The 27,242-nt window shown below is 43.3% G+C and overlaps 1 protein-coding gene across 2 annotated transcripts in view; it reads left to right on the top strand.

The window, feature by feature from the left end:
* LOC113021306 (mitochondrial adenyl nucleotide antiporter SLC25A23-like) overlaps positions 1–27,242 on the top strand; it is a 46,216-nt gene that overhangs the window by 1,935 nt on the left and 17,039 nt on the right. The window contains exons 1-5 of one of the 2 annotated variants that reach the window (XM_026165902.2): positions 476–494; positions 5,459–5,582; positions 5,684–5,771; positions 10,179–10,290; positions 10,591–10,749. In XM_026165902.2, the coding sequence (XP_026021687.2) occupies positions 5,552–5,582; positions 5,684–5,771; positions 10,179–10,290; positions 10,591–10,749 (390 nt within the window). In that variant the 5' untranslated portion in view covers positions 476–494; positions 5,459–5,551. Of the gene's footprint in view, positions 1–475; positions 495–5,458; positions 5,583–5,683; positions 5,772–10,178; positions 10,291–10,590; positions 10,750–27,242 lie in introns of those variants that run through there. The other variant, XM_026165903.2, reaches the window with a different exon arrangement.

The raw sequence follows: 27,242 nt of genomic DNA, 5'->3' as shown, positions 1-27,242 counted from the left end.
CCACATCAGTCTAAAATTGTATGTGACCACGAATAACGTGTTTTGGAAACTAACTGCACAACAGGCAGCACTATTAGTTATCTCAGTCTCCCAGAGTAGCATTTCTAATTTTGATTGAAACTGTCAGAGAAAACGGCAGCTTTGAGCAAGCCAGGATATTAGTTTACAGAGGCTGTTAAAATTATATGTCTAACATTAAAATGTTGGTGACACAATAATTTCATCCTAATGGTACTGACATATTCATAAGGTTAATTTTTGAGACAAAATGTCATGAGGTAGTCTTGTAGTGCCACCTTGTAGTGCAGTTTGCACAAATTGTTTTAAAAATGCACTCACCCTACAAACATTACTGATGAGTCAAGATCTGCACAAATTGACAGAAACACCGAAGCAGCTACTCATTTTATTCTTATTGTCATGTATGTCCTATTTGTCAGGTGACAGAAGAACCAACACAAAGCTCGGAGAGTAATGGTGATACAAGATCACAGGTGAAATTGGATGATGACTTGTTGGTTCATTACTGTATTTGAAGCACATGTGTGACTGCATGTATTTGGAATGTCTCACTGTTATTTATCAGGTGACAGAGGCAGCTCTGCCATGCTGTAGCTCGGACAGAGGTGAAGAGGTGAGGTCACAGGTGACTGACTGATGATTTGGTGCTGTAGATTAAATAGTATTTATTATCATGACAATTGTTAGGCTGCTGATGTAAATTGTTTCATTAGTGTATATTTGACAAAGAATCTGAATTGACATGTCTCACTTTTTATATGGCACGAATCAATGTGTTATTTTATCAGGTGGCAATATGTCGTAGTGCAGTCAGAGGGGAAGAGCCAGGGCCAAAGGTGAGGCACATCAAGCACAGAATAATAATTGTAATCTGAGGATAAAACGCATGTACTGAGGCTGAAAGAAGCTTCAGTGCTCTCAGAAGACTAAAAAGATGGCTAAGGTTAACAATGACTCAAATGAGATTAAACAATGCTGCTGTATGCCATGTCCACCAGGAGAGACTGGACAGTATAGATGTAAAACAAATATGCCAGCAGTTTGTCTCAGTTAACAAGAGGAGAAGGCATGTGTTTGGCTCCTTCACATAGTGGACATTGAGTTGTTGTGTGGGACACCAGTAGTCCATGTCTGTTGCTGTAACAGTAGTTCATGTTTAGAATAGAAAATCTCAGCTCACTGATTTGATCGGGGCAATTGTGTGCCTAAACTGTTGCATAATTTTGCTGAGAGATCTTTTACTTTGTGGTAATCTTAAATGAGTAGTTTTATGGACAAAAACCACCAGGTCATTCAGTGTTCCCTTAGGGCCAAAATATAACAGATGTTGGTGTACTATAACTGAAGTAATGATGTTAAGTCCTTAAAGTCATATTCTTTTATTGTCATGACTGTATTTGAAGCTATTTTTATTTTTGTATGATACCTGATTTATATGGATTATGGCTGAAGTAAACTAAAGCCTAAAATACTTAGTCATTTGTTTAATAGTACTTTAACATTATATAAGTCACATATAAAACTATGAATTGTGATTTTAAATGGTTTAAAAGCACGTAGAATAGCACATGTAGGCAAGTATATTTCTCCTCTTTTTATTAAGAAGCAAAAACCAAAAGGAAAAAAAAGAAACAGGGCAGAGTTCAGTGGTTGAATCATCCGTCCCCACCAATGCCAAAACCAAATCTACGCCCTTGTTGTGATGTCTTACTGAGGACACTCGACGTCAACGTGGTACGTGGTAAAAGTTATGTCTCTGAACAGAAGAATGAATAGAAGAAAAGAACTAACTTTTGAAATCCTGATCGTGGAGTACTTAAAGAAAAATAATATAAGGGATTGAGCTACTTTATGCTGGGGAGTCTAACAGCTGCATCCCCATTTTAAACCAATGTCAGAAATGGCAACAGTCTGTTGAAATAAATCAACTTTGTCACACATTTAGCAATAAGTCCAAGTTTAATGACATTGCTCAGTTTTTCTTGGACTCAGTAAATGAACTTTTTCTTCATTAGCCATTCAAATAATACAGGGGATGCTATACGCTTTATATATGGACTTCTGAAGATCCACAAGATGCATGTGGGTTATACCCATGAAAACCTTGCCAATCTTCTCTGCCAGTGACAAAAACGTATTCTGCTACTGACTCTTGTTGGGTGCTGTTTATTGAGTTGGATAATTGAAGACATATTGGCAAATAAAGAATTTGTTAATTTAATAAGCAAGGGCCTCGGTATCATATGGAAGAACAGCCTGGCACCTCCCCCTCATGCTGGTCACCAGCTTGGTCACACACTGCTGTGGGATGGCATTCCACTCTTCAACCAGCTTTTTTGCAAGTCAGCCTGTGTGATTGTGTTAGTCATTCTGGCTTGAGCAACATGTCCAAGCTGATCCCACAAATGTTCAATGTGGTTGAGATCAGGACTGCAGGTAAGCGATAGCATCCTCTCCAAATTCTGGTGGTAGTGTCCAATAAACTCCACTCTGTGGGGGTGAGCACTGTCAAAGTTCAGTCCCAGACTGTTGAGATATGGGATTGCCATAGAGATGGCCTCCAATGATGATAAATCTTGTTTTTACAGTGAGGGAGATGCCGCTGAACACAATCACACTGTCTCCAGCAAAAGCTGTTACCAATGAACATAGCATTCTCTGCATCTTCTCCACACTGTGATCCAACTGCCATAGGCAGAATCTGGACTCACATAAGGTTCCTCCACATTTTCAGCTTCCAGTGAACATGTTGTCAAAGCAAGAGTCAATAGCAGACTAAGGTGTTTAGTATTGGCAGAGAAGATTTGGTAAGTTTTTCATGGACTCATCCCACATACTCAACTCTGCTATTCAACCCACAGATATATTTTCCTTACAAATGTGGCACCATTTAAAGGGAAATAACAGGCTTTCCAGTATAAGATTTATTGCCAATTAATACAGCAAGAAACAATTGAGCATGCACACATTTTCTTACTCTTTAAGAAAGTTTAGTTTTGTTTGCCTCAAGACATAGCTCAGGTACTGAAGCTGGGCTTTATTTACCTTACTTACTGTCAGTGTTGGTCAAGTTACTTGAAAAAAGTAATCAGTAACTAATTACTTATTACTTGACCAAAAAAGTAATCCCGTTACTTTACTGATTACTTATTTTCAAAAGTAATTAATTACTTAGTTACTTAGTAACTTTTTAAAAACACGATTTACAACCTGAATAGGTGATAAAGCGATAGATCTTTCAGCCAAATTCTACTTTTTCTGCATAATCCATCATACAAAATGTAATCAAATGGAAAAGTCTCCTTTTAAAACTTGTTTTATTAGTTTTAATCTTTTAACTTTATGCATCAAGCAAAAATTTAATTATATGCAACATTCTCTGACTGGAAGAAATTTGTTTAATATTTAAACCTATTTTCTACACATTCCAGCACATAAAATAATTTTTTTGTGTGTTTTTACACTCACTCTTTCAAATAGATGCAAGTAAAACACAGCAGCAAATAAATAAAGTCAAAGACTAGCGAGAGAAGTGACTGAAGAAGAAATACTCAGTGCATCATGGAAATTGCGCAGCAGCCTTTACCTGTTGCAGCATAACTAAGGGAGGATTCAGGGTCACCTGATCCAGCCGTAACTCAGCAAAAATGAAAGTTTGAAGCCTAATCTTAAAAGTAAAGATAGTGTCTGTCTCCTGAATCCAAACTGGAAGCTGGTTCCACAGAAGACGGGCCTGAAAACTGAAGGCTCTGCCTCCCATTCTACTTTTAAATACTCTAGGAACAACAAGTAAGCCTGCAGTGTGAGAGCGAAGTGCTCTAATAGGTGATATGGTACTATAAGGTCATTAAGATAAGATGGGACCTTGTATGTGAGGAGCAGCATTTTAAATTTGCTTTCAGGAAAGTTTTCAGGAAACACTGTGAAATGTTCAGTTTCTAGGCCATATGTCAGAGCAAGATCTAGAGTGTGAGAAAAGTAGTGGGTGGGTTCTTCTACATTTTGAAAGAAGTTAACTGAGTCTAATAATAAATAATAACAATGCCCTGTTAAGTATTTTTAAATGGTAAATGGACTGATTCTTATACAGCGCTTTTCTACTCTCCCGGAGTACTCAAAGCGCTGTATACAACAAGCCTCACTCACCCATTCACACCCACTTATACAAGCACTTCTAAACTCAAGTGCAACTAATAAACATTCATGCACATTCACACTCCGATGAACGCATCGGAGGGCAATTTCGGGTTAATATCTTGCCCAAGGATATTTGACATGCAGACTTGGGGAGCCAGGAATCAAACCACCAACCTTCCCATCAGTAGCTGATCTGCTGTACCACCTGAGCCGCAGCCACCATTTTTAGCATCTACATTGACGTTAAAATCACCCACAATACTTATTTTATTTGTGTTGAGCACTAAATTTGATAAGAGTGAGAAATCATACAGAAACCTTGAGTAAGGCATGGTGGGCAATAGATATCAACAAATAAAACTATTTTTGAGTTTTCTTGGGTGGACAAGGCTAAGCATCAGGCTTTCAAATGAATTGAAACTCCCTGGGTCTGTGGTTGATTAAAAAGCTGAGGTGCAAAGCTTGCTACCATATCCTCCCTTTGCCTGTGGTTTATAGATTCTGACATTTAGTATAACTCTGGGGTGCTGATTCATTTAAACTAACATAATCATCATGCTGTAACCAGGTTTCTGTAAGATTTGTTAATCAATTATTAATTGATGTGCTAACAGGCACTTAGAAAAGAGAGATTTAAGGTTTAATAATCTAGATTTTACTGTTTTACTTGTTGCAGTTGAGAATAATATGTTGTTCTTTCTTTGTCTTTTTTTGTGTTTAAATCATTTTTGCTGATTCAGTCCAGTAGTGAAATTTGCTAGTTACCAGCACTAATGTCAGGGCAGTACACTGATTAGTGTGTATTTCCTGGATAGCTAGTTAGCTAGCACTTTTACTGTATCATGCTGCTGAGTGACTGCTACTCGTCAAACACATTTCATTGCAATATTGACCCTGTGCTAACTTGCATATGACAAATAAAACTGAAAACTGAAACTGAAACTTTTACGGTTAGCTACGTTAGCTAAAATGGTCATTCACTCTGATTCTTGCTGCTGCTCCTAATGAGGAATTTCTGTGTGTGTATTGATTTTGTTAATGTACTGAACAAAGTTTTGAAATAAACTCACCACAGAGCACAGGGAGCCACCCTGTGCTCTGTGGTTGTGAATCCAGCATGGTAGACAGGACAATGGAAATGGACTGGCTGACTTCAACTCTCTTCTCCTCACTATTTACACTCCCTGATCCCACCGTTTGCCCCATGTCATTTACATTGTGAACACATCCTAATTTAAGCCTTTTTTTGGCTTTAATTCCCTGTTTACTCTGTGCTTTCTCTCTTTCTCTGGACTTACAGATAGTCCTTGAGAGCGACACCAACCATGATGGTCTGCTGGATTTCCAGGAGTTCTCTCAGTACCTCCAGACTCACGAGAAAAGACTCTGGCTCATGTTCCACAGACTGGACCGTAACAATGACGGTGTGTGCATGCTTAACACACAGTAAATACACCACCCATAAATAATCTCTTTACAGGCCCCAATTTCCAATGCTGTTTGTACTTTCTGATGTGTTTGGTAGGGCAAATTGATGTGGGGGAGATCCAGCACTCACTACAAAAGCTTGGAGTGGAGGTTACCATGGAACAGGCCTCCAAAATACTGCAGAGGTACCATGTCTGAAATGGAAATTTGATTTTGTTTGTATTTCTTTACACAGTGATCTATTACAGTCAAGTCTTCTCTATAGTTTACCTCATAAATCCCTCCATAAACTGCAGTTGGTTCAAAATACAGCTGCTCGTATTATTTCCAGAACTAGATCCACTGAACATATAACACCTGTTAAACAGCTCCATTGGCTCCCAGTTCACCTCCGTGTCAATTTCAAGATCCTGCTTCTCACTTTCAAAGCGCTTCATAACTTTGCTCCTCCATATCTATCCGAGCTTCTCCATACATACTCACCCCTTCGTACACTCCGCTCTTCTTCAGCTTCCCTTCTGTCAGTTCCACCTGCTCAGATTTTACACCATGTGCCATTGTAGCTGACTTGGTTGAGCAGGTGATCCATATGCCAAAAGTCTACAGGTGCCTGGGTTTGATTCTATCTCCCTTGTGCTCGCCCTACTTTCCAGTATAAAAAAGGTTAAAACTACATAAATGATTTAAACTCAACTGGCTAAGTCGGAGGATTAGCTTTGAGGATTAAGGGAGTTTACAAAGCCAAAGATTTTGTGGCAGTGGCATTTGTGAAGGCCGCATCTTAAACAATCAGTAGCAGTTAGTGATAGAACTGAACTTTCAGGTGAGTTTCCAACTGGAGAAGGGCCCAGGGACAAGGCTGGCATATAGATGGTTAGCACGTGAGGGGATTTAGGACACAAGAAGTGCACGTAATAGTAAGGATTTAGAAAAGCAGCTACTTGACTGCTGTAATCAGAGGATGATGAAGTGTTAATATCAAAATATTACTAACAGTGAAAAAGAAGTGCACAATAAAAGAAAATAATATTAATGGACTTGGGTTGCAAGATGGCACCTGTGTTTGGCTGTGCCTCTGTCTATGTGTTTGTTTATTTTACATATTGTGCAAGTATTTTTGGTACAGTTTTGCCCGGTGTCATCTTCCTTTTAATATATGATGCATCTGATAAAATCTGCTATGGATAATTTTCAGAGTCAACAAAATGAGGTTGTTTTTCCAGTGCTGCTTGAGCACTTCGCCTTTGCTTAGGAGGCTTCGTCAGAGGAAGCGGGGGAAAAGAGCTGGTTTCTTTGTACTACTTTGTCGGCTTTGGAGAGAAGCAGGTCTTTGGGAGCTTTACTCCTGGGCTGCTGCCAGTCAGATTCACCTGAGGCTTGTTGAGGCTGGCCTGTTTTTCACATTGTCATCTGAAAGTGTGGAAAGCCATGGGAAAAATCTATTAAAAAGAGGCCTGTGTTGAGCTGGAAGGCTCAGGTTGATCAGGGTCAACTGGCCTCCTATACCACCGGAGTGAAGGTGTAATTTGGCAAGCCTTGGATTGCTTTGGAGTGCTTTGAGTGCTCAGAGTAGAAAACCACCATATAGGAACCAATCCATCTGCCATTCGCAGATATGGGCAGAGAAGCTGCCTCTGGCTAGGAGATGTGGCCGTCTTGAAACAAGTATTTATAATCTTGATGGCCGAATTACATGAAAACTTGTTTTAAACAGGTGAGAGGGAATGATGTCAAACAGATGGCACCTCCAACAACTTGCCTCACACATTATTGGATCTGAGCATCCTTAGAAAGTAAAGTCTGCTCATCCTCATCTTGTACAGCGTCTTGTACACTGTTGGTTCCTCCAGTCAGGTGAAGTACCTGTAGCCGTCCCCGTTTTCTAACTCTTCACCCGCCATGTTGATGGGCCTAGTTGCAGTGTTTTTTTCCTCCGAAAGTCAGCCAACATGTCATTTGTGTTGCTGAAATTCAGAAGGAGGTGATTTCTTCTTTCTTCTTAATACATCCAACCACTGCAGTGTCATAAGAGAACTTCTGCAGGTGGCATGTTTTAGTCTTGTAATGGAAATTTGAGGTGGACAGGAATGGAGACAGGACTGTCCCCTGTGGTGCCCTAGTATTACTAACCACCACATCAAACAGTGGTACAAATTAAGGGCTCTCTGACAGATAGTCAGCAATCCAGGAGACAATAGAAGTGGTGAGGCCCATCCTGAGCAGCTTATTATTTAGCAGAAGTGGGTGGATGGTATTAAAGACACTGGGAAAAAAAACATGATTCTAAAAATGCCACCAGTACCATCCTGTTAAGAGTGAGCATGCTGAAAGAGGTAGATAATCACCTCCACAAGAGGGTGGTACGCAAACTGAAAGGGGTCAGGGGATGTTTCACCTGCAAGATATGATGGGCAAGAACCACTCTCTAGCACCTTCATGACATGTGACATCAAGGCATTTGGTCTGAAGTCATTAAGGCCAGAAGGAATGGCTTTCTTCGGTACCAGTACTAAACATAACGTCTTCCATAGTACACTCAACAAAAATATAAACGCAACACCTTTGTTACTGCTCCCATTCCCCATGGGATGGACGTAGAGACCTAAAATTCATTCCAGATACACAATATAACCATCCCTCCCAAACAGTGGTCACAAATCAGTCCAAATGTGTGGTAGTGGGCACATCTGCTATATTGAGATAATCCATCCCACCTCACAGGTGTGCCACATCAGGATGCTGATCTGACATCATGAGTAGTGCACAGGTGTACCTCAGACTGCCCACAACAAAAGGCCACCCTGGAATGTGCAGTTTTGTCTCACAGCAAAATGCCACAGATGCCACAAGCAATGAGGGAGCGTGCAATTGGCATGCTGACAGCAGGAATGTCAACCAGATCTGTCGCCCGTGCATTGAATGTTCATTTCTCAACCATAAGCCGTCTCCACAGGCGTTTCAGAGAATATGGCAGCACATCCAACCGGCCTCACAACCGCAGACCTCGTGTAACCACACCAGCCCAGGACCTCCACATCCAGCAGGTTCACCTCCAAGATCGTCTGAGACCAGCCACCCAGACAGCTGCTGGAACAATTGGTTTGCACAACCAAACAATTTCTGCACAAACTGTCAGAAACCGTCTCAGGGACGCTCAACTGCATGCCCGTCGTCCTCATCGGGGTCTTGACCTGACTCCAGCTCGTCGCCGTAACAGACTTGTGTGGGCAAATGCTCACATTCGATGGCGTCTGGCACGTTGGAGAGGTGTGCGCTTCACGGATGAATCATGGTTCACATTGTTCAGGGCAGATGGCAGCTGAGAATGTCCCAGTTCTTGCATGGCCAGCATACTCACCGGACATGTCACCCATTGAGCATGTTCGGGATGTGCTTGACCGGCATATACGACAGCGTGTACCAGTTCCCACGAATATCCAACAACCTCGCACAGCCATTGAAGTGGAGTGGACCAACATTCCACAGGCCACAATTGACAATCTGATAGACTCCATGCGACGATGTGTTGCACTGCATGAGGCAAATGGTGGTCACACCAGATACTGACCGGTTCTGGGTCCCCAGACCCCCAATAGCGCAAAAAACTGCACATTCCAGGGTGGCCTTTTGTTGTGGGCAGTCTGAGGTACACCTGTGCACTACTCATGATGTCAGATCAGCATCCTGATGTGGCACACCTGTGAGGTGGGATGGATTATCTCAATATAGCAGATGTGCCCACTACCACACATTTGGACTGATTTGTGACCACTGTTTGGGAGGGATGGTTATATTGTGTATCTGGAATGAATTTTAGGTCTCTACGTCCATCCCATGGGGAATGGGAGCAGTAACAAAGGTGTTGCGTTTATATTTTTGTTGAGTGTATAATGTCTTCACCTTCACCAATTGCTATAACAGTGATCAGACAGGAGACAAGAGGATGCAAAGGGGTCTGCATGGGATCCTACAGCCATGTTGGTGTAATTAACTGGGAATGCTTTTTATTAGTGAAGAAATCTTCCACTTAGGTTGAAGAGATACTGCAGGGGGCAGATGGTTGGGCATCACAGGACTTCAGGACCCTGGAATTGATGCAGCCAAGGGCCTGGAGCTTTAATTTAAACCCCTTTTCCATTAGTACCTACTCGGATCGACTTGCCACCGTTCGCCACAGTTTTCAGGGTTTTCCATTAGGTGATACTGTAATAATACCTGGTACCAGATACTAAAATAGTATGTGCTCTGAAGGGGTTCTAAAGCAATCTGAAGAGGTACTAAAATGCATGGCACCAATTGGCCGGTCAGTGGCATGACTCAATGAGTTATGAGAGCGTCTTATTCGCCAAAATCAAAACTGCTATTTTTTAAACCCGGCATCAAGGGAGATGGCATAAAGGGGGCAAATACTCTTTCACAGCACTGCATGCTTGCCCGTATGGTGCTTTTGCCCATGGCCATTTGGGACCCTTGAGCTCCTGAATACATCTGTTATACAAATGTCAGAAGATGTGATGTCACTTTGTCATCCAGTTAATGAGGGCGAGAAACAGTGAGCATTAACCGGCCCTAACCTTCTCTCTTTCTCCCAGTATGGACAGAGATGGGACTATGACTATTGACTGGAATGAATGGCGTGATCACTTCCTGTTCAACCCTTTGCACAACATGGAGGAAATTGTCCACCACTGGAAGCACTCCCATGTAGGAGTGGTTTTTTTTTTGTTTTTGTTTTTCACTTTTAAATGTTATAAATGATTATAAATGATTAATAAATGTTAACATCCTGACAGTATTTATATTTTCATGCTAATGGGTTATTAGGATGAAAATATTTGGTCGTATTTGGCCAAAACATAATCAAGTTGAACTGTGAACTACACTGTTTTCATTCATACCTCATATAGATGTAGATTATGTAACAGTTAGCATGTGTTGGCAAGATGCAGTGGCGAAGAACGAGCAAACACAAACACAGTTTCTATCTTTCTAATGTTGTTTTAGATGTTTGACATCGGGGAACACCTGACAGTGCCTGATGAGTTTTCAGAGCGGGAGCGGCAATCAGGTTTGGTATGGAGGCAGCTGGTTGCTGGAGCCATGGCAGGGGCAGTGTCCCGGACAGGAACTGCTCCACTGGACCGTCTCAAGGTCTTCCTGCAAGTGGGTATTCACACTGTCCTGCCACTGATACACACATTTAGTTTACTATATAATGACCTGAAAAGAGCCAGAGACATTAGTCGACTTAATGCTCTGTGTAATTTCCAGTGATTGTTGTTATTGCTACACCCAGTCCTTAACGGACACATATTGTGAAACTCCACCTCTGTGAAGAGGTTTTTTTCCAAAGTATGAGTTTTGAACATTTGAAGCCTTCTTATAGCCTCTTCAGCAACAAGATTACCTTCCAGCTTTACAGCAATTACTTCCCCGTCTTTGTATGTGCATTCTGAGTAGATGCTTCCATGTGGTTGTTCACACAAAACTAAAACAAAGATGCCAACAGGTAAGAAGGAAGAAAAACATTAATAAACATTGAGAAAAAACCACTAGATGATCCATTAGAAGTTCAAAAGTTCCATATGAACACCAAGATTGGTCACTTTTGTCATTGGCTGTGTGTGGCAGGCAGGAATGGAGGACCCAAATACAGTCTCTCTGAGGCGAAAAGTGAACTCCAAAACAGCTTTATTGCTGGACACAAGGAAAACTAACTAAACTGAGGAGTACAAAATAACCTAGACAGACAGAACGCAACGTGAATGAGGGAGAACGCAACGGAGGACAGAAGAAACAAAGGGCTTAAATACACGGGGAACACAGCTGGGGCTAACATCACACAACGAGACAGGACACAAAGCTGAACATAACACGTGAGACGAGGAACCTTCAAAGTAAGTGAAGCAAAACAGAACATGGCCCACATGGAAGTAATGGGAACACAAACTGACATACACACACAGACGAGACCAGAAAATAACAGACGTGAAAACACAAGTGAGACAACGAGACACAAGAACACAGGGAAGGCACCATAAAAAAACTGAGAACTACACATCAGGAATACTAAATATAACTAGGGGAGCTAGAAATACAAAACTAAATAATAGAAACACTAAATCAAAGAACGTAGATGAACAAAACCGTTTTCAGAAGCCACTGGGCAACTGTGGGTGCTTCTGACTTGAACCAGTAAATTTTTATCATTTTTCTTGCAGTCATGAGGAGAAAATTTAGGAGAAAGCGCTGCTCATAGGAGAAACCATCAGGAAAGATATCCCAAAAAAAGATAAGAGTATCCATTGGGAGGTTGACTGACAATATGTTTTGCATAATGTTCTTAATATCCATCCAGCTCTGTTGTATGCAAACACAGTCCCAAAAGAGATGCGTCTGGTCCCCCCAAACCCCACAATTTCTCCAACACTTATCACCAGAGATGGGCAGTAAAAAAATTGAAAAAAGTTGGAAAAAGTAACGCGTTACTGTAATCTGATTACTTTTTCAAGTAGCAAGTAAGGTAAGGGATTACTATTGCCAAAAAAGTAATTAGATTACTGTTACTTTCCTGTAAGCACGCTGCGTTACTGCATTACTAAAGCCGTGATTTTTTTGCGAGTGTCTCATGACAATGACGTAAGCGAGTGCAACGTTCGTTGCAACAGCTGTGTGCAGATCAACAATGGATAATATGTAGAGTGCAGGAGAGCTTATGACCGTGCAGCGTTTAACGCGTGGAAGTACTGACCTTACTTTGAGTTTGATTCCGTAAAAAGTGACAAAAACATTAGCGTCCACTGTTCACTGCGTGGGAAGAAAACTTATTTTTACAGCGAAAAAAACCCCTAAACTTCAGAGCAAGCACCGAGTATGCTGCCACGGGAATGTGAAATTCACAGAGAAACTCACAGATTCTTCCACTGACCGCTGCGGCACACCTGCACCAGGGCAAACCTCCGCCTGCCGCACTCCTGCTAAACAGGTGAAAATAGAGCAACAGGACCGCTGAGTCTTTGATTTTATTTATTTTCTACTGTATTTCACTTGCATCTATTTGAAAGACTGAGTGTAAACACAAAAAAAATATTTTATTTTATGTGCTGGAATGTGCAGAAAATAGGTTTAAATGTTAAACAAATTTCTTCCAGTCAGAGAATGTTGCATATAATTACATTTTTGCTTGATGCATAAAGTTAAAAGATTAAAACTAATAAAACAAGTTTTAAAAAGAGACTTTTCTATTTGATTACATTTGGTATGATGGATTATGCAGAAAAAGTAGAATTGGGCTGAAAGATCTATCGCTTTATCACCTATTCAGGTTGTAAATCATGTTTTTAAAAAGTTACTAAGTAACTAATTACTTTTGGAAAAAGTAATCAGTAAAGTAAAGGGATTACTTTTGGGGTAAAGTAATCAGTAATTAGTTACTGATTACTTTTTTCAAGTAACTTGACCAACACTGCTTATCACTGACACTACTTTTGGAAAGAAAGGTTTTCAGTGGAGTTCTAAAATCTTAATTTAACCTTTCTCCGCCCACCTCTCAAAACTCAGATCTGACAATGATGGAAGGAACTCAACATTTCCATTTACGGGAACAGCTTGAGACATGGTTGAGTCTGACCCTTGGTTGTGTAATCTGCCAGATAAATTTAGATGTAATGCTTTCTAATAATTTGAATGCAGACTGTGGGATCAAAATGGGTAGGTTCTGAAATAGGAATAATAGGCGTGGAAGAATATTCATCCTTATACATTCAATCCTCCCCATAAGAGTGAGTGGGAGTAGGTTCCATCTGTCCAAGTCCCTCCTTGAATAACCGATCATAATTGAGTGCAAGTAACTGATTGGTTTTAGGAGTAATAATTATCCCCAAGTATCTGAAACCCTGTTTAGAGTGTCTAAAAGATACAAGATGATCTAGCTGTGTGGGCCAGTTCCCAACAATCATTAATGTTGCGTCTGTGTTTCCACATGCCCCGCTAGTTTAGAGACTTATTCCTCATGAAGAACACAAGACATAACAGAACATCTTCAACCGGTCTTTAACTCGCTAACGAGGGAAGCCTTGGTCAGAACCAGGCGGTGGAGCAATGCTCCTCTCCTTTCTCTAGCCCAAATCCTCTGTGAGCAACACAAGGTGGTGAATAACACACCCTTGGTAAATTCAAAAACCCAGAAAAATTGGCTGGCGTGGGTGGTCAGGATCAAAGGAATGGCTTTGATCCTACTGCTTGAACTAAGACTTTACAAATTTAAGAACCACAATGACAACATTCAACAATTTGACTTAACAATTAACTCCTCAGATTTGTTTGTATTTATTTTATAACCTGACACTGTACCATAATCTTTAAGATTGCTCAGAAGGGCTGGGACAGAGGTGACCAGATTCTCTAAAAATAGCAAAATATCATCTGCGAAAAGTGACAGCTTATATTGTGTATTGGTTTCATTTCTAATTCCTTGTATGAGAGGGTTGGATCTGATCAGTTCAGCTAACGGTTCAATACTGAGAGCAAATAAGGACGGCGCTAACATTTCACCCTGTCTAGTGCAGTGGCCTAGAGAGAAGAAGTCAGTGGCCATTAACCCTTACCCGAGACTTGGGATTTTTATATAATGTTTGGACCCATGAAATAAAAGTGACATTGATGAAGTATTTTTCAATTACATGTTTCAGCTTATATTATTGAATCTCATAGCGCTGCATACACACTTATAAAAGGTGAAGTTTTACTTGATATTTAATATTGCATTGTAATAATGTACACCTTAGTTTGCCCTTGTGTTTTGCAGCTTTGTGCATTTATTCCACTTACTTCTATGCTCCTGATGTTCCCTTAACAAGTTCTTCCTGTTTCATTTTTTAATATCCTATCTAATCTAATGTATGTTGCATTTGGGTTTGTTATCTAGTTTTCCTAATTAGTTGCAGTTCCCTGGTGTTCCCATCTCCCTAATTACCTTGTGTGTGTTTATAGCCCTCGTCTTCTATAGTTTATTATATATTTATCATCCTGTTTATTGTTTCCTGTGTTCACCTTAGTTTCCTAGCTCCCAGTATTTTCCCAGCATTGTTTTATGGATTCTGGTTCTGGTTCAATAAAAGATTTCACACCACATTGCTGCTCACTTCTGCCTGTGTGCTTTGCAGAGTGTCATAGCCTCCTGCACATCCCATTCATCCTGCTATAGATAGGCTTAAGCTGCTGTTGGATCGTTGCTTGTGTTAAGAAACTGAAGACACTTTTAGTCAAAGCCACCAGACTCCACTGGAAAAAATGACAATTTTACCTGCGATGCAAATAACCTGTTGTTGCCTCGATCATTTTTTGGGTGACTGATGTTTTAAGACAGTAATTCTAAAATCGACTGTGTTAAACAGTCACACAGTAACCTTGTGTCCTCCAAGATAAAGTTAGAGTTTGGTTTCATTTTTGTTCCTGTAAGTTGAATCTGGTGGGTTTAAGAGAAATACCTCTCCGTCAATCACAGGGCTCTTCCTGAAAGACAGAGATGCAGACATTCTAATTTGATTTAGAAAAAGAGGACCAAACTAGGGGTTAACATTAATAGTAAAAAAAATGATCTGTGTGGTATTTTGGGCTGAAACTTTAAATATACAGTAACTTATGACTATGATTTATTTGTCTGGAAGTGGTATTTATTGAGACATTCAGGTAAACAGTAGTCAGGATTGTATTGCTCTTGTATGCACATATCTTATGCTTGTACTGTGTGGCAGCTGAGCATCAGCCAAAGCAGTGATGACACAACATCAGACTGTCCTGCACTATTGTTATACTGTTATATGTTGTACATACTTCACACTACAAAGTCTGTCATTATGACAATAGCTCATAATGACAGATGCCTGCAAGCTGCATGCATCATATTTTAATAGAACGATCTGGATATAATTTTGAGGCTATGGGCTAAATAATCCACCCCTAGTTATACATATGTCACATATCTTTTATAACAGCTGAGAGAAGGGCACAAATACTGTATGCTTGAGTATCATAATGACAACAAAGTTGACTTGGATGTGATGAAGTTACTAGTTCCAGTCCAGTTTTTACATGTTAGCTTAGCTAATAGCCATCACCATTTTGTCCGTCTGTATCTGGAAGTCCCACAGGATCTTAGCTCGGTCATTCTCCACCACCCTTGAGGGCGTCTCCCATTTTGACCTCGGGACTTCCAGGCCATACTCGGCACAGATGTTTCTGTATACTATGCCACTGTATACCAGCCACTTGGTTATGGCGTTCAATGTATGCCCTGCCTGCTAGCATCTTGCACCCTGGTGTTATTTGCTGGATTGTCTCAGGGGCATCTTTACACAGCCTGGTGTTATAGACCCCAGCCTCTATGGATTGTGTTCAGAGTTTGTTCCTGTGCGGCCATGATTAGTGCCTCTGTGCTGTCTTTCAGTTCAGCTTTCTCCAGCCACTGGTAGGTTTTCTGGATGTCAGCCACCTCTGCTATCTGCCAGTGGTACATAAAGTGCTGGGGCCTGTCCTTCCATGATGGTTCTTCCTCTTTCTCCTCTTTCTTGGGTTTCTGCTGCATGAGGTATTCACTGAGGACCCGGTTGATTGGGGCCATCTTCCTGATGTATTCGTGGATGTTCGTTGTCTCATCCTGGATTATGGTGCTGATGCTCACACTTCCACTTAGCATCCAGCCTCAGGGTGCTGGACTTGGAGTGAAACCCTCCATGCATGGTCAGGAGCTTCCTTGTCTTGATGTCAGTGGCTTCTATCACTTCCTTTGGCCAGCTTATTATCCCAGCAGGTTAAGGATCACAGGCTTTTTTTGTTTTACCTTTTTAACCATCAAATTTTATAATATGCAATAAAACAAGAATCTACAACTTTCTTTTTTTGCTCAAATGTTGCTGTTAGAACTTAAATTCATATAATTCATAAATTCATATAAATCACTAAAATATTTTTATAATTATCAGAGAAAGTTCATTTTGGTGCTTATCAGTTTTCCTATACATATCAGTGAATGTGTAATTGAGATGCATTAAATTAGCAAGAAAAGCACTATGAATTTCAGCCAGTTTATTAATATTAGTTTAAAGTGGTTAATGTGCTGACATATCACCAACCTACTCAGTGCAGCACCAGTGTATCTATGTCTACATTAATAACATTTGAAGTTATTTCTAAGCGATTTGAAGAGTCTGTTGTAGTGAGCAGAGTTTCCTCTGAGTCAGATGAACAATAAAACAAAACAAAACAGCAAAACAAAGCAACACTGGGGTGTAGAACCTTAAAGATAAGACAAAGATGACAAGAAAACCAGAGAGAGAGAAAAGAAGAGAAACAAAGTGAAAATGAGACAAAAATCAACAAAGCAGCATATTCTTAAAGAGAAGTAATGCACTGGCTAGCTCAGCAACACCAAAAGGCCTGTTCTTCTTCAACAAACATGTAGAAGAACACCAAAAGAGAGGTTATACTTTCATACCATCTGGCTCTGCCGAGAACACACTCAAGGAAGTAAGCATATCATTGTCAGAGTCTGCAATCAAGAGCCTCGTTCATGAACGTAAATATAAAAGGTCCAAACAAGGACTCAAGAACAGGTAGAGCAGAGTAGACTGTTCCAGAAAAGCATTGAAAAGAGCCTTCTCAATTGTGAAAAAGAAAACAATATTTGGACATAAGAAAGATTTCCTTGTGCCAGAATGATGGAAAGAGGAAAAGTATCAAAAAGGCTGTGAACAGCTCTTCAATATAATCTATTAAATATGACAGAGGAAGGTCATTACTGTTTATTGATAGCAAGAAATGCTCTTGATTATTAATGGCTGTTAAGTGAATAGCACACTAACATCCATAGGCTGCACTGATATTCACTAACAGAAATGAAGCAAACCACATGGTGGGTAGTTTGAGTGGGTGGTTGGGCTGTTCACAGCAAAAAAGACACAGAGCCAAGTATGTGGTGAGAGCTGGAAATATTTTAGTCACTTAGGTAACAGTGGGTATTTATCCAGGTTTAAATCTGTCCTCGTTGCCCTCATGTCTTCATGTAAGCATTATTTCACTTTGTGTCCAGTCACAGTGACTACAATCTGCAGATTTGTAGCAGATGCATGAGCTGCTTGATTATGGCAATCACTGTAACCACAATGTGGCAAGGGTGTGGCCCAGGAGGCATCCTTGTCAGATGCCCAAACCACCTCAGCTGGCTCCTTTCGATGTGGAGGAGCAGCGGCTCTACTCTGAGCCCCTCCCGGATGGCTGAGCTTCTCACCCTATCTCTAAGGGAGAGGCCAGCCACCCTTCGAAGGAAGCTCATTTCCGCCGCTTGTATCCGCAATCTCGTTCTTTCGGTCACTACCCACAGCTCGTGGCCATTGTTGAGGGTAGGGACGTAGATCGACCGGTAAATTGAGAGCTTCGCTTTTACACTCAGCTCCCTCTTCAACTGTCGATCTCTGGCTCCAACCAATTACCCTCAGGGGTGATATAAGCTGGAGAAGAGCAGTGTGGAAGAGGAAGGAGAGGTTTCTGGTGGTTTTCCCTCTGTGCTGGTCAGAGTGGGCTACTGACTTAGGTGTGGAACAGCCTGCTGCGTGTGACCAGCCTTCTGGTGTGTGGCTCTGGTGTGTGAGTAGTGCTTAACTGAGCAGTGATTGCCCATGAGTGATGGCGGCCTTCATTAGTTTGTGTGGCCTGCCTGGATATTGTTTGTTAGCAGCGTTGCTGTCTCTTTCTGTTGAAGCCTTATTGTTGCTTTCTTTGTTGAGTGGTCATTACCACTTTGGGTTGACCTCCCTGATTTCTTATTAAAAAGCAGCGGTGCTGTCTCCTTTTGTTGTTGCCATTTGTAATTATTGAGGTGTTTGCCTACAATAAAGATCTCTTTTATATTAAATACCTCTGCCTGGCGTTCTTTTCATTCCACCTGGATCTAACTGTTACTGTCCCCCACCCTCATCGCCTAGCATTTAAGAGGGGACGTAACAAAGTGGGGGCTCGTCCGGGATCGGAATGAAAGGAATTGGGTTGATTACAAGTGCGTACAGGTGTTTGTGTGTTGTGTGAAGGTCATTTGGCAACTGCTGCTCTCCCCGGCTAGCACAGGGGAGTGCCTTGCGTTGGCCGCGGGATGTGTGGGCCATCCTGCTACAGTGCAAGCTGGTGGGCAAGGCGCAGGAAGTTTGTTCCTCGTTGTCCGCTGAATGCAGCTTGGACTACGACAAACTGAAAAGTGCAATCCTGTTAGCCTATGAACTAGTTCCCGAGGCTTACAGGCAGCGATTTCGGGGGCTGAAAAAGGTGCAGGGTCAATCCTTCCTGGATTTCGCAAGAGAAAAGAGTATCCTCTTTGATCGGTGGTGTATGGCCTGTAAAGCTGCAGACCTAGCTTCGGTACGGGAATTGATTCTCATTGAGGAGTTCAAAAATTGCGTCACCGAGCGGATGGCGGTATATCTGAATGAGCAGAAGGTCTCTACGTTGCAGCAGACCGCGACCCTGGCTGACGAGTTCGCACTCGTCCATAAAACCAGTGTTGTTAAGCATGAGCGACGCGACATACTAGCAAAGGCTAGTGGTGAGCAAGACACAAGGAGAGAGGTGCCTGTGCCTCGTCCCAGGTCAGACCGGAAATGTTTCTATTGTTTTAAATCCGGCCATTTAATAGCGGATTGCGAGGCCTACAGGCAAAGACAGCCAGTTTCAACACCACGTAAACCAAAAGGAATGGGGCTGATTAAAAACGCTTCTTCTGGTAGTAGACCACTTAGCACTGAAACGCCTGACGAATGTTTTAAACCCTTCATTTTCAAAGGAGCGGTGTCACTCTCTGGTAAGCCTGGAGATGGGCGTAATGTGACCATTCTACGTGACACAGGTGGTTCACAGTCCCTCATACTGGCTAGCGCCCTTGCCTTTGATGAAAAGACCGCCAGCGGCACTGATGTTATTGTTAGAGGCGTTGGAATGACTTATGTGCCAGCCCCCCTCCATTGAATTTGGGTGCAGAGTGACCTGATAAGCGGTGTTTTTCCTGTAGCTGTGTGTCCTTGTTTCCCGATTGATGGTGTAGACTTCATAATGGGCAATGACATTGCAGGCGGGAAGGTTTATCCTACCCCAGAGGTCATAACGACCCCTGACCCAAGCCCCTTGCCAGATGCTTTAAACCGGCAGCACCCGGATGTATTTCCTGTAGGTGTTCTTACCCGGTCACAGGCCCATCGGCGGGGAGAAGTGGTTGACTTGTCAGGGTCAGTGGTCGGCTCTATGCTGGAGATGGATGTGATGCCCTTGGAGGAGGAGGTGGGTCCTGATGCCAAGGAACTGGCTCAAGAAGTGGCTGAGCCTGCTCCTGAACTCGCAGCCCCCCCTCTCCTCACACGGGAGGCCCTTATTATCGCTCAGAAAGAAGACCCGTCGTTAACCAAATGTTTTGCTGCCGTAGATGAGAGTGATCATCCGACAGGAGACAGGAAGCAGACGTTTGTTGTTTTTGATGGATTGCTAATGCGCAGGTGGACTTCAAAGCCAGGGGAGGACTGGAGTGTAGTCCAACAGATAGTGGTCCCGGCTAGTTTACGTCAGCACGTGCTACAGTTAGCCCATGACCATTCATGGTCAGGACATTTGGGGATAACTAAAACATATGACCGTATTCTGCAGCACTTCTTCTGGCCGGCAATGAAGACAGATGTTGCGAAGTACTGTAATACTTGTCATACGTGTCAACTGGTGGGCAAACCAAATCAAACTGTGCCCCCCGCCCCACTATGTCCAATACCAGCTGTTGGTGAGCCATTCGAGCATGTTTTGGTCGATTGTGTTGGTCCGTTGCCAAGAACACGAGCAGGCAATCAGTTTTTGTTGACCATAATGTGTTTGTCCACGCGGTTCCCCGAAGCAATTCCTCTGCGGAGGGTCACCACTGCAAACATTACTAAGGCGCTAATCAAATTTTTCACCACCTTTGGTCTTCCAAAAACAGTGCAAACAGACCAGGGAACTAACTTCTTATCTCGAGCATTCAAACAGACTTTAGCTTCCCTGGGCGTCTCTCATTCTGTGTCTAGTGCTTATCACCCAGAGTCGCAGGGTGCACTTGAGCGTTGGCACCAAACACTTAAGGCTATGCTAAAAAAGTACTGCCATGACACGGGCAGAAGCTGGGATGAGGGTGTCCCCTTTGTACTGTTTGCAATACGCAATGTTAAGCAGGAGTCCTTAGGGTTCAGCCCAGCTACACTTGTGTTTGGCCGCGAGGTGCGGGGTCCGCTAAACGTGTTGAAAGAGAGGTTCCTTAGTGGGGGTGCTCCAAAAACTAACGTGGCAGATTTTGTAAAGACATGTAAGGATCGTTGGCAACGTGCTACCTCATTAGCTAAAGAGGCCCTGTGTACTGCCCAGGCGTGCATGAAGACGTGGCATGACAGAAAGGCTGTGAAAAGGCATTTTCAGGCTGGGGACAAGGTTTTAGTGTTGCTACCGGTGCCTGGTTCTGCTCTTACGGCCCGTTTCGCGGGACCGTACGTCATAGTGAGGAAAGTGTCTGAGACAGATTATGTTCTCAGTACCCCAGAGCGCAGGAGGAAAACACGCCTGTGCCACATCAACATGTTAAAACCCTACCATGATAGGGAAACCCATGAGACTGTTGCCAGTGCGGCAACCTCCAGCTCTGTCTCCGCCACCGTGCTGAGTGTAGAGGCCAGTGCTGACGACGATCTGCATATTGTTACGACCCGTCTAGGGCCAGGCCATAACATGAGCGAGGCACTCGCTTCCCCCCCAAGACCCAAGCAGTCACACGAAACCAATCCGTTAGATATGAGGTGATTTATTTACAATGTGAATAAAGAGAACCAAAACGGGAGTGTCAACACTTCAGGGTGAGCCAAGGCCAAAACAATAAACAAAACAAACCTACACAAATCCCGCACCCCTGACCTTACCAAAACAAAGTCAAAAATAAAGACAGAGTCTGACCTCCTTAACTAACTCAAAACAGGAGAAAACGGGTGATCAAAAGAAATGGCAGCTCACCCCTACCCACTCCACTTCCACAACTTTCAAGCGTATACTGCAGCCAGCGGCTACCACAGGACTACTGCTGGGTGATGAGGAGAAACGCGAGGGCCTCTCCCGCTGTAGCACTCCAGCCTCCTTTTAATGGGCGGGTCCTCCAGCTGGATCCAATCACGCCGGGGCAGTATATCCACGCACCAATCGGAACAGGGCCCTGGCACAGCTAAATTAACATAGAAAAAACACAACACCTGCACAAACAAACACATGGACATACAAGTTCGTAACAATATACTTTCTGAGGGACAACAGTGTGGACGGTTGGCGAATTCAGCTTACTTAGCCGAAGTAACGGCCCACCTGTCTCATCTGTCCCCTTCACAATGCGAAGATGTGCTTAATCTACTGCACTCCTACCCCTCTCTCTTTGGTGATGTGCCCTCGCGTACTAATGTTTGTGAACATGATATCGATGTTGGGGACGCAACCCCAATCAAACAGCACGCGTACCGCTGCCCTATGGGAAAGCGCGAGGTGATGAGGAAGGAGGTCAGTTATCTAGCGGAGAATGGTTTGGCGAAACCGAGTCACAGCCCTTGGATCTCTCCATGTTTACTTACGCCCAAGTCTGATGGCACCCCACGTTTCTGCACCGACTACCGTAGGGTAAATGCAGTGACTGTCGCCGATTCTTTTCCACTTCCTCGTATGGAGGACTGCATTGACAACATAGGTCCTGCCACATTTATTTCCAAACTGGACCTTCTTAAAGGATATTGGCAGGTGCCTTTGACCCCCAGAGCCTCTGACATTTCTGCATTTGTCACACCCGACCATTTCATGCAGTACACCGTGATGGCGTTTGGCATGAAAAACGCTCCGGCCACATTTCAGCGGTTGATGCAGCTGGTTGTAGGAGACGTGCCTCAATGTAATGTGTACTTGGATGATGTGGTGATATACACAGCCACGTGGGAAGAGCATGTGGCCATCCTACGATCAGTATTTCAGCGACTGGCTGACGCCTCGTTGACTCTAAATCTCGCTAAGTGCGAGTTCGCCAAAGCGACAGTCATGTACCTGGGGAAACAGGTGGGTTTCGGGCGGGTACGCCCAGTGGAGGCAAAAGTCGAGGCTATCCTCAGCTACCCGGCCCCAGCCACTAGGCGGGAGTTAAAACGGTTCCTGGGCATGACTGGATACTACCGCTGTTTTTGCAAGAACTTTGCGGTAGTTGTGGCCCCTTTGACAAGGCTATGTAGCCCCAAAGTCCCTTTTGAGTGGTCAGGGGAATGCCAGCACGCATTCGAGTCTGCAAAATCCCTCCTTTGCAGCGCCCCAGTTCTGGCTGCCCCTAACTTCTCTCAGCCTTTCAAGCTGGAAGTCGACGCCAGTACCACCGGAGCTGGTGCGGTGCTGTTACAAGACGACGCAGAGGGTGTGTGTCACCCAGTCTGCTACTACTCTGTAAAGTACAAGCGCCATCAGCTAAACTATTCCACCATAGAGAAAGATGCTCTAGCGATGCTGATGGCCTTGCAGCACTTCACTGTGTATGTGGGCTCTAGCTCCTTTCCGGTAACGGTGTATACAGATCACAACCCCCTCACTTTCCTCCAGCGCATGTACAACCACAACCAACGACTAATGCGCTGGGCTTTGCTGGTGCGGGATTATGATCTGGTTATCCAGCACAAGAAAGGGACTGAAAATCTGGTGGCTGATGCACTCTCACGCAGTGCATAGTGATGAGTTTCTTCTGTGTTTTGTATAGTGTGGATTTAGGGTGGGGGGAATGTTACATCCTGGGAGGCTGTGGGAGTGTGTGGGCGTGGTGTTGTCTTCTCTCTCTCCTCCTCCTTCGTTCTGGCCCCTCCCCTTGTCTCTCTCTGCCCCTGCCCTCTCCTTTAGGTCACACCTGCTGCTCATCTGCTCTCGTTACAACCAATTACCCTCAGGGGTGATATAAGCTGGAGAAGAGCAGTGTGGAAGAGGAAGGAGAGGTTTCTGGTGGTTTTCCCTCTGTGCTGGTCAGAGTGGGCTACTGACTTAGGTGTGGAACAGCCTGCTGCGTGTGACCAGCCTTCTGGTGTGTGGCTCTGGTGTGTGAGTAGTGCTTAACTGAGCAGTGATTGCCCATGAGTGATGGCGGCCTTCATTAGTTTGTGTGGCCTGCCTGGATATTGTTTGTTAGCAGCGTTGCTGTCTCTTTCTGTTGAAGCCTTATTGTTGCTTTCTTTGTTGAGTGGTCATTACCACTTTGGGTTGACCTCCCTGATTTCTTATTAAAAAGCAGCGGTGCTGTCTCCTTTTGTTGTTGCCATTTGTAATTATTGAGGTGTTTGCCTACAATAAAGATCTCTTTTATATTAAATACCTCTGCCTGGCGTTCTTTTCATTCCACCTGGATCTAACTGTTACTGTCCCCCACCCTCATCGCCTAGCATTTAAGAGGGGACGTAACAAACGTGGTTAGCCTACTCAACGTAAATTACACACGAACAACATTAAGCAACTCACGCAGAGAAGAACGGCTGCTGCTGCATCATCATCCTCATCATTTCTGCTACACTGGCAGGGCTAGGGGCCAGGACTCTCCTCTTCGTGTTTTTGGGGGATGTTGCATAACAGGCAACCCACCCGCAGTAGATGTGCACAGTGTGAGGTCTCGCAGCAAGCTATCAAATACGGCGCATTTCTGGGCTTTAAAAAAAATACGCTATGCGTCTCCAGGTGTTTCATCGAATTTGAGGTGTTACCTCCTTTGACAGTATCACAGTATCAGCTTAAAGCACTTGTTGCAGGCTGCTTAGTTTGCATATTTTGCTGTGAAGTACAGCCAGACTTTTGACCGCTTCGCCTTAGGCTTTTTAAATCTGTAGCTCTGCTCTAAAAGAACGTACGTACCTGGACCCGCCTACTATCCTCGGAAACGTAAAATGATTGGCTAGAAGTGTATCACAGCTCAGGAAAAAAAAGCACCGAAATAAAGCACCAAAATGTGCGCTGCTTTTCGGTCTGGTTACTACCGTTTATGTCAGAACCGGTGCCATCATGGCACCGGACACCGGTACCCATCCCTAGTTCCAAGTATGTTTTACTCCTGGGTGCGTTGCTCAGGCAAGCAAACAAACTGTCTCGCTCTCTGTGGCTATATGGCCACAGCCCAGAAGAATGTGTAGACAGTGGTATGTGTGCACAAACATAACAATTGGTCTCATTATTTATGTGAGCAGTTGTGTTCATAAACTGCCACCAGTAATTGGTTGAAATCCCATGCAGGTACTGGGTGTGGTTTACTATGTCCCAGTGCGCTCCTGTCAACCCACTCAGGGTCAACAGGCTCAAGAAGGTGCACAGCACATTCCTAGACATTCTAAATTGGGTTCTGGATCTGTTGGTTTCTTCACCAGGATTGAGACGAGAGGCCCTAGAGACTTTCTTCCCCCTTTGTACTCCGGTCTTTTCACCATTACCCAGACTCGACCAGGAAGCACCTTCTTGCAGTGCTCTTGATGTATCCAGGTGTATCTCTCAGCAATCTTCACTGCTGTGGGCGTCGTCAGCAGCACCTGATAGGGACCTTCCCACCGTGGACTGGACCAGCACTTCCTTTTTATGGCCTTTATCAGCACCCAGACTCTCCAGACTTCAGACTCTACTCCTGTGGAGAAACAGAATCATCTGGCAGATCATTTGTTCTCATGACTTCTTTACTTTTTAACATTTTAAGCATCAAATCTGCTAATGTGTTCTCCTCTTGTGACTGTTTGAGGCTGTGGACAGATGTCTTTTATACAGATGATGAGTTCAAACAGGTGCCATTCATACAGGTAACGAGTGGGGGACAGAAAAGCTTCTTACAGAAGACGTTACAGGTCTGTGAGAGCCAGAGATTTTCCTTGTTTGAGGTGACCAAATACTTATTTTCCACCCTAATTTACGAATAAATTCTTTACAAATCCTACCATGTGAATTCATGGATTTTTTTTCACATTCTGTCTCTCACAGTTGAAGTGTACCTCTGGTGCAAATTACTGACCTCTGTCATCATTTTAAGTGGGGGAACTTGCACAATCGGTGGCTGACTAAATACTTTTTTGCCCCACTGTACATCTTAACTAATTCTATACAGCCTAACCATGTCCTGCCTTTCTCTTCCATTGTTTTCCTAAGTCTTAGCTTTACTGTCCCATTAGTTCTATCTACCAACCCTGCACTTTGTGGGTGATATGAACAATGGTGTTTTAGTGTTATCCCTAGATGCTGTGCCGTTAACCCAATCAGTTCATTTACAAAGTGTGGGCCATTATCACTATAAATGGTCTCTGGAATCCCGTGTTCCGGGATGATATTCGTACATATTGCTTTGGCAACCGAAATAGCATCTGCTTTCCTAGTTGGGACAATTTCTACCCACTTTGAAAAAGGGCACACTATCACTAGACAGTACTTATAGTTATTACAGTTGGACAGCTCTATAAAGTCCATGTGAATAACTTGAAATGGGTGAATGGGTCTGGGGAATTTCCCTCTCTTAGGTCTCAAATTACCCTGAGAATTGTGCTTGCAACATTTAAAGCATTAAGTCCTAGAGTATGAAAATGTTGCTCTACTGCTGCCATCATCCCCCCTGTTGAGACATGGCACGGCCCATGGCTCAAAATCACAGCAGTCTTATAAATTCTCAGGCAGTATTATCACATAGATAATAAACATCATCTTGCAAGCTTGCACTTTTTGTGAACCACAACTGTTTTTCCTGCCGTATGTGGGCCTGCATGTCTGCCAATACATCTCGTGTAATAAGAATGTCTGCTGGTGCTGCACTGCTAAAATGTGAACACCATGTGCTCCTAAAGCTGTCTCTTTTGCAATCTTATCTGCTAAGGCATTCCCTAATGTGACTGGATCTTTCCCTGGGGTATGTGCTGCACATTTACAAACAGCAATTCTACTGGGCATTAATACTGCGTCCAGCAGATTTTGCAGGAGTTTGGCGTGTTCTACAGGTTTCCCTGTCGAGGTTGTCATACCTCGTCTTGCCCACTGTGCTGCAAAGAAATGTAATGTAGCAAATGCATATTGGCTATCAGTGTATATTGTCACATTTTGTTTCTCTGCAGCTTTACACGCTTTCGTTAAAGTTGCTATCTCTGCTGCTTGAGCAGATATGAAACATGCTAACTGTCCTGCACAGATAGCTTTCTCACTATCTACTACAGCAAAACCTGTTTTAGCCTGTCCCTCTGCTGTTTTAAAGCTCAAACCATCAACAAACCAAACCTTTCCCTCACCAAGTGGCACATCTTTTATATCATCCCTTGGCTTACACTCCGTCTCCACGTGCTCTCTATACTCATGAGGAGTGCCCTCTTCCTTCGTTGGCAAAAGGGTTGACGGATTCAGAGTTGTGCACCGCTTTATGGTTATGTGTGGTTGTGAGAGTAACAGTGACATTAAAAACAAGTATCTTGCGGGTGACAGAAACGTCATTTTAGTCTGCAGTAGTAAAACGTCTACCTCGTGTGGAACTAGCAGTGTCAAAGGGTGAAATAAAACTATTTCCCGGAACATTGTACAGCCTGAGCCGCTGCACATACTGATCTCACACACGG

Source organism: Astatotilapia calliptera, chromosome 4, assembly GCF_964374335.1.
Source record: "Astatotilapia calliptera chromosome 4, fAstCal68.1, whole genome shotgun sequence".
Lineage (NCBI taxonomy): Eukaryota > Metazoa > Chordata > Actinopteri > Cichliformes > Cichlidae > Astatotilapia > Astatotilapia calliptera.
This window is presented reverse-complemented; position numbering and strand designations above follow the sequence as displayed.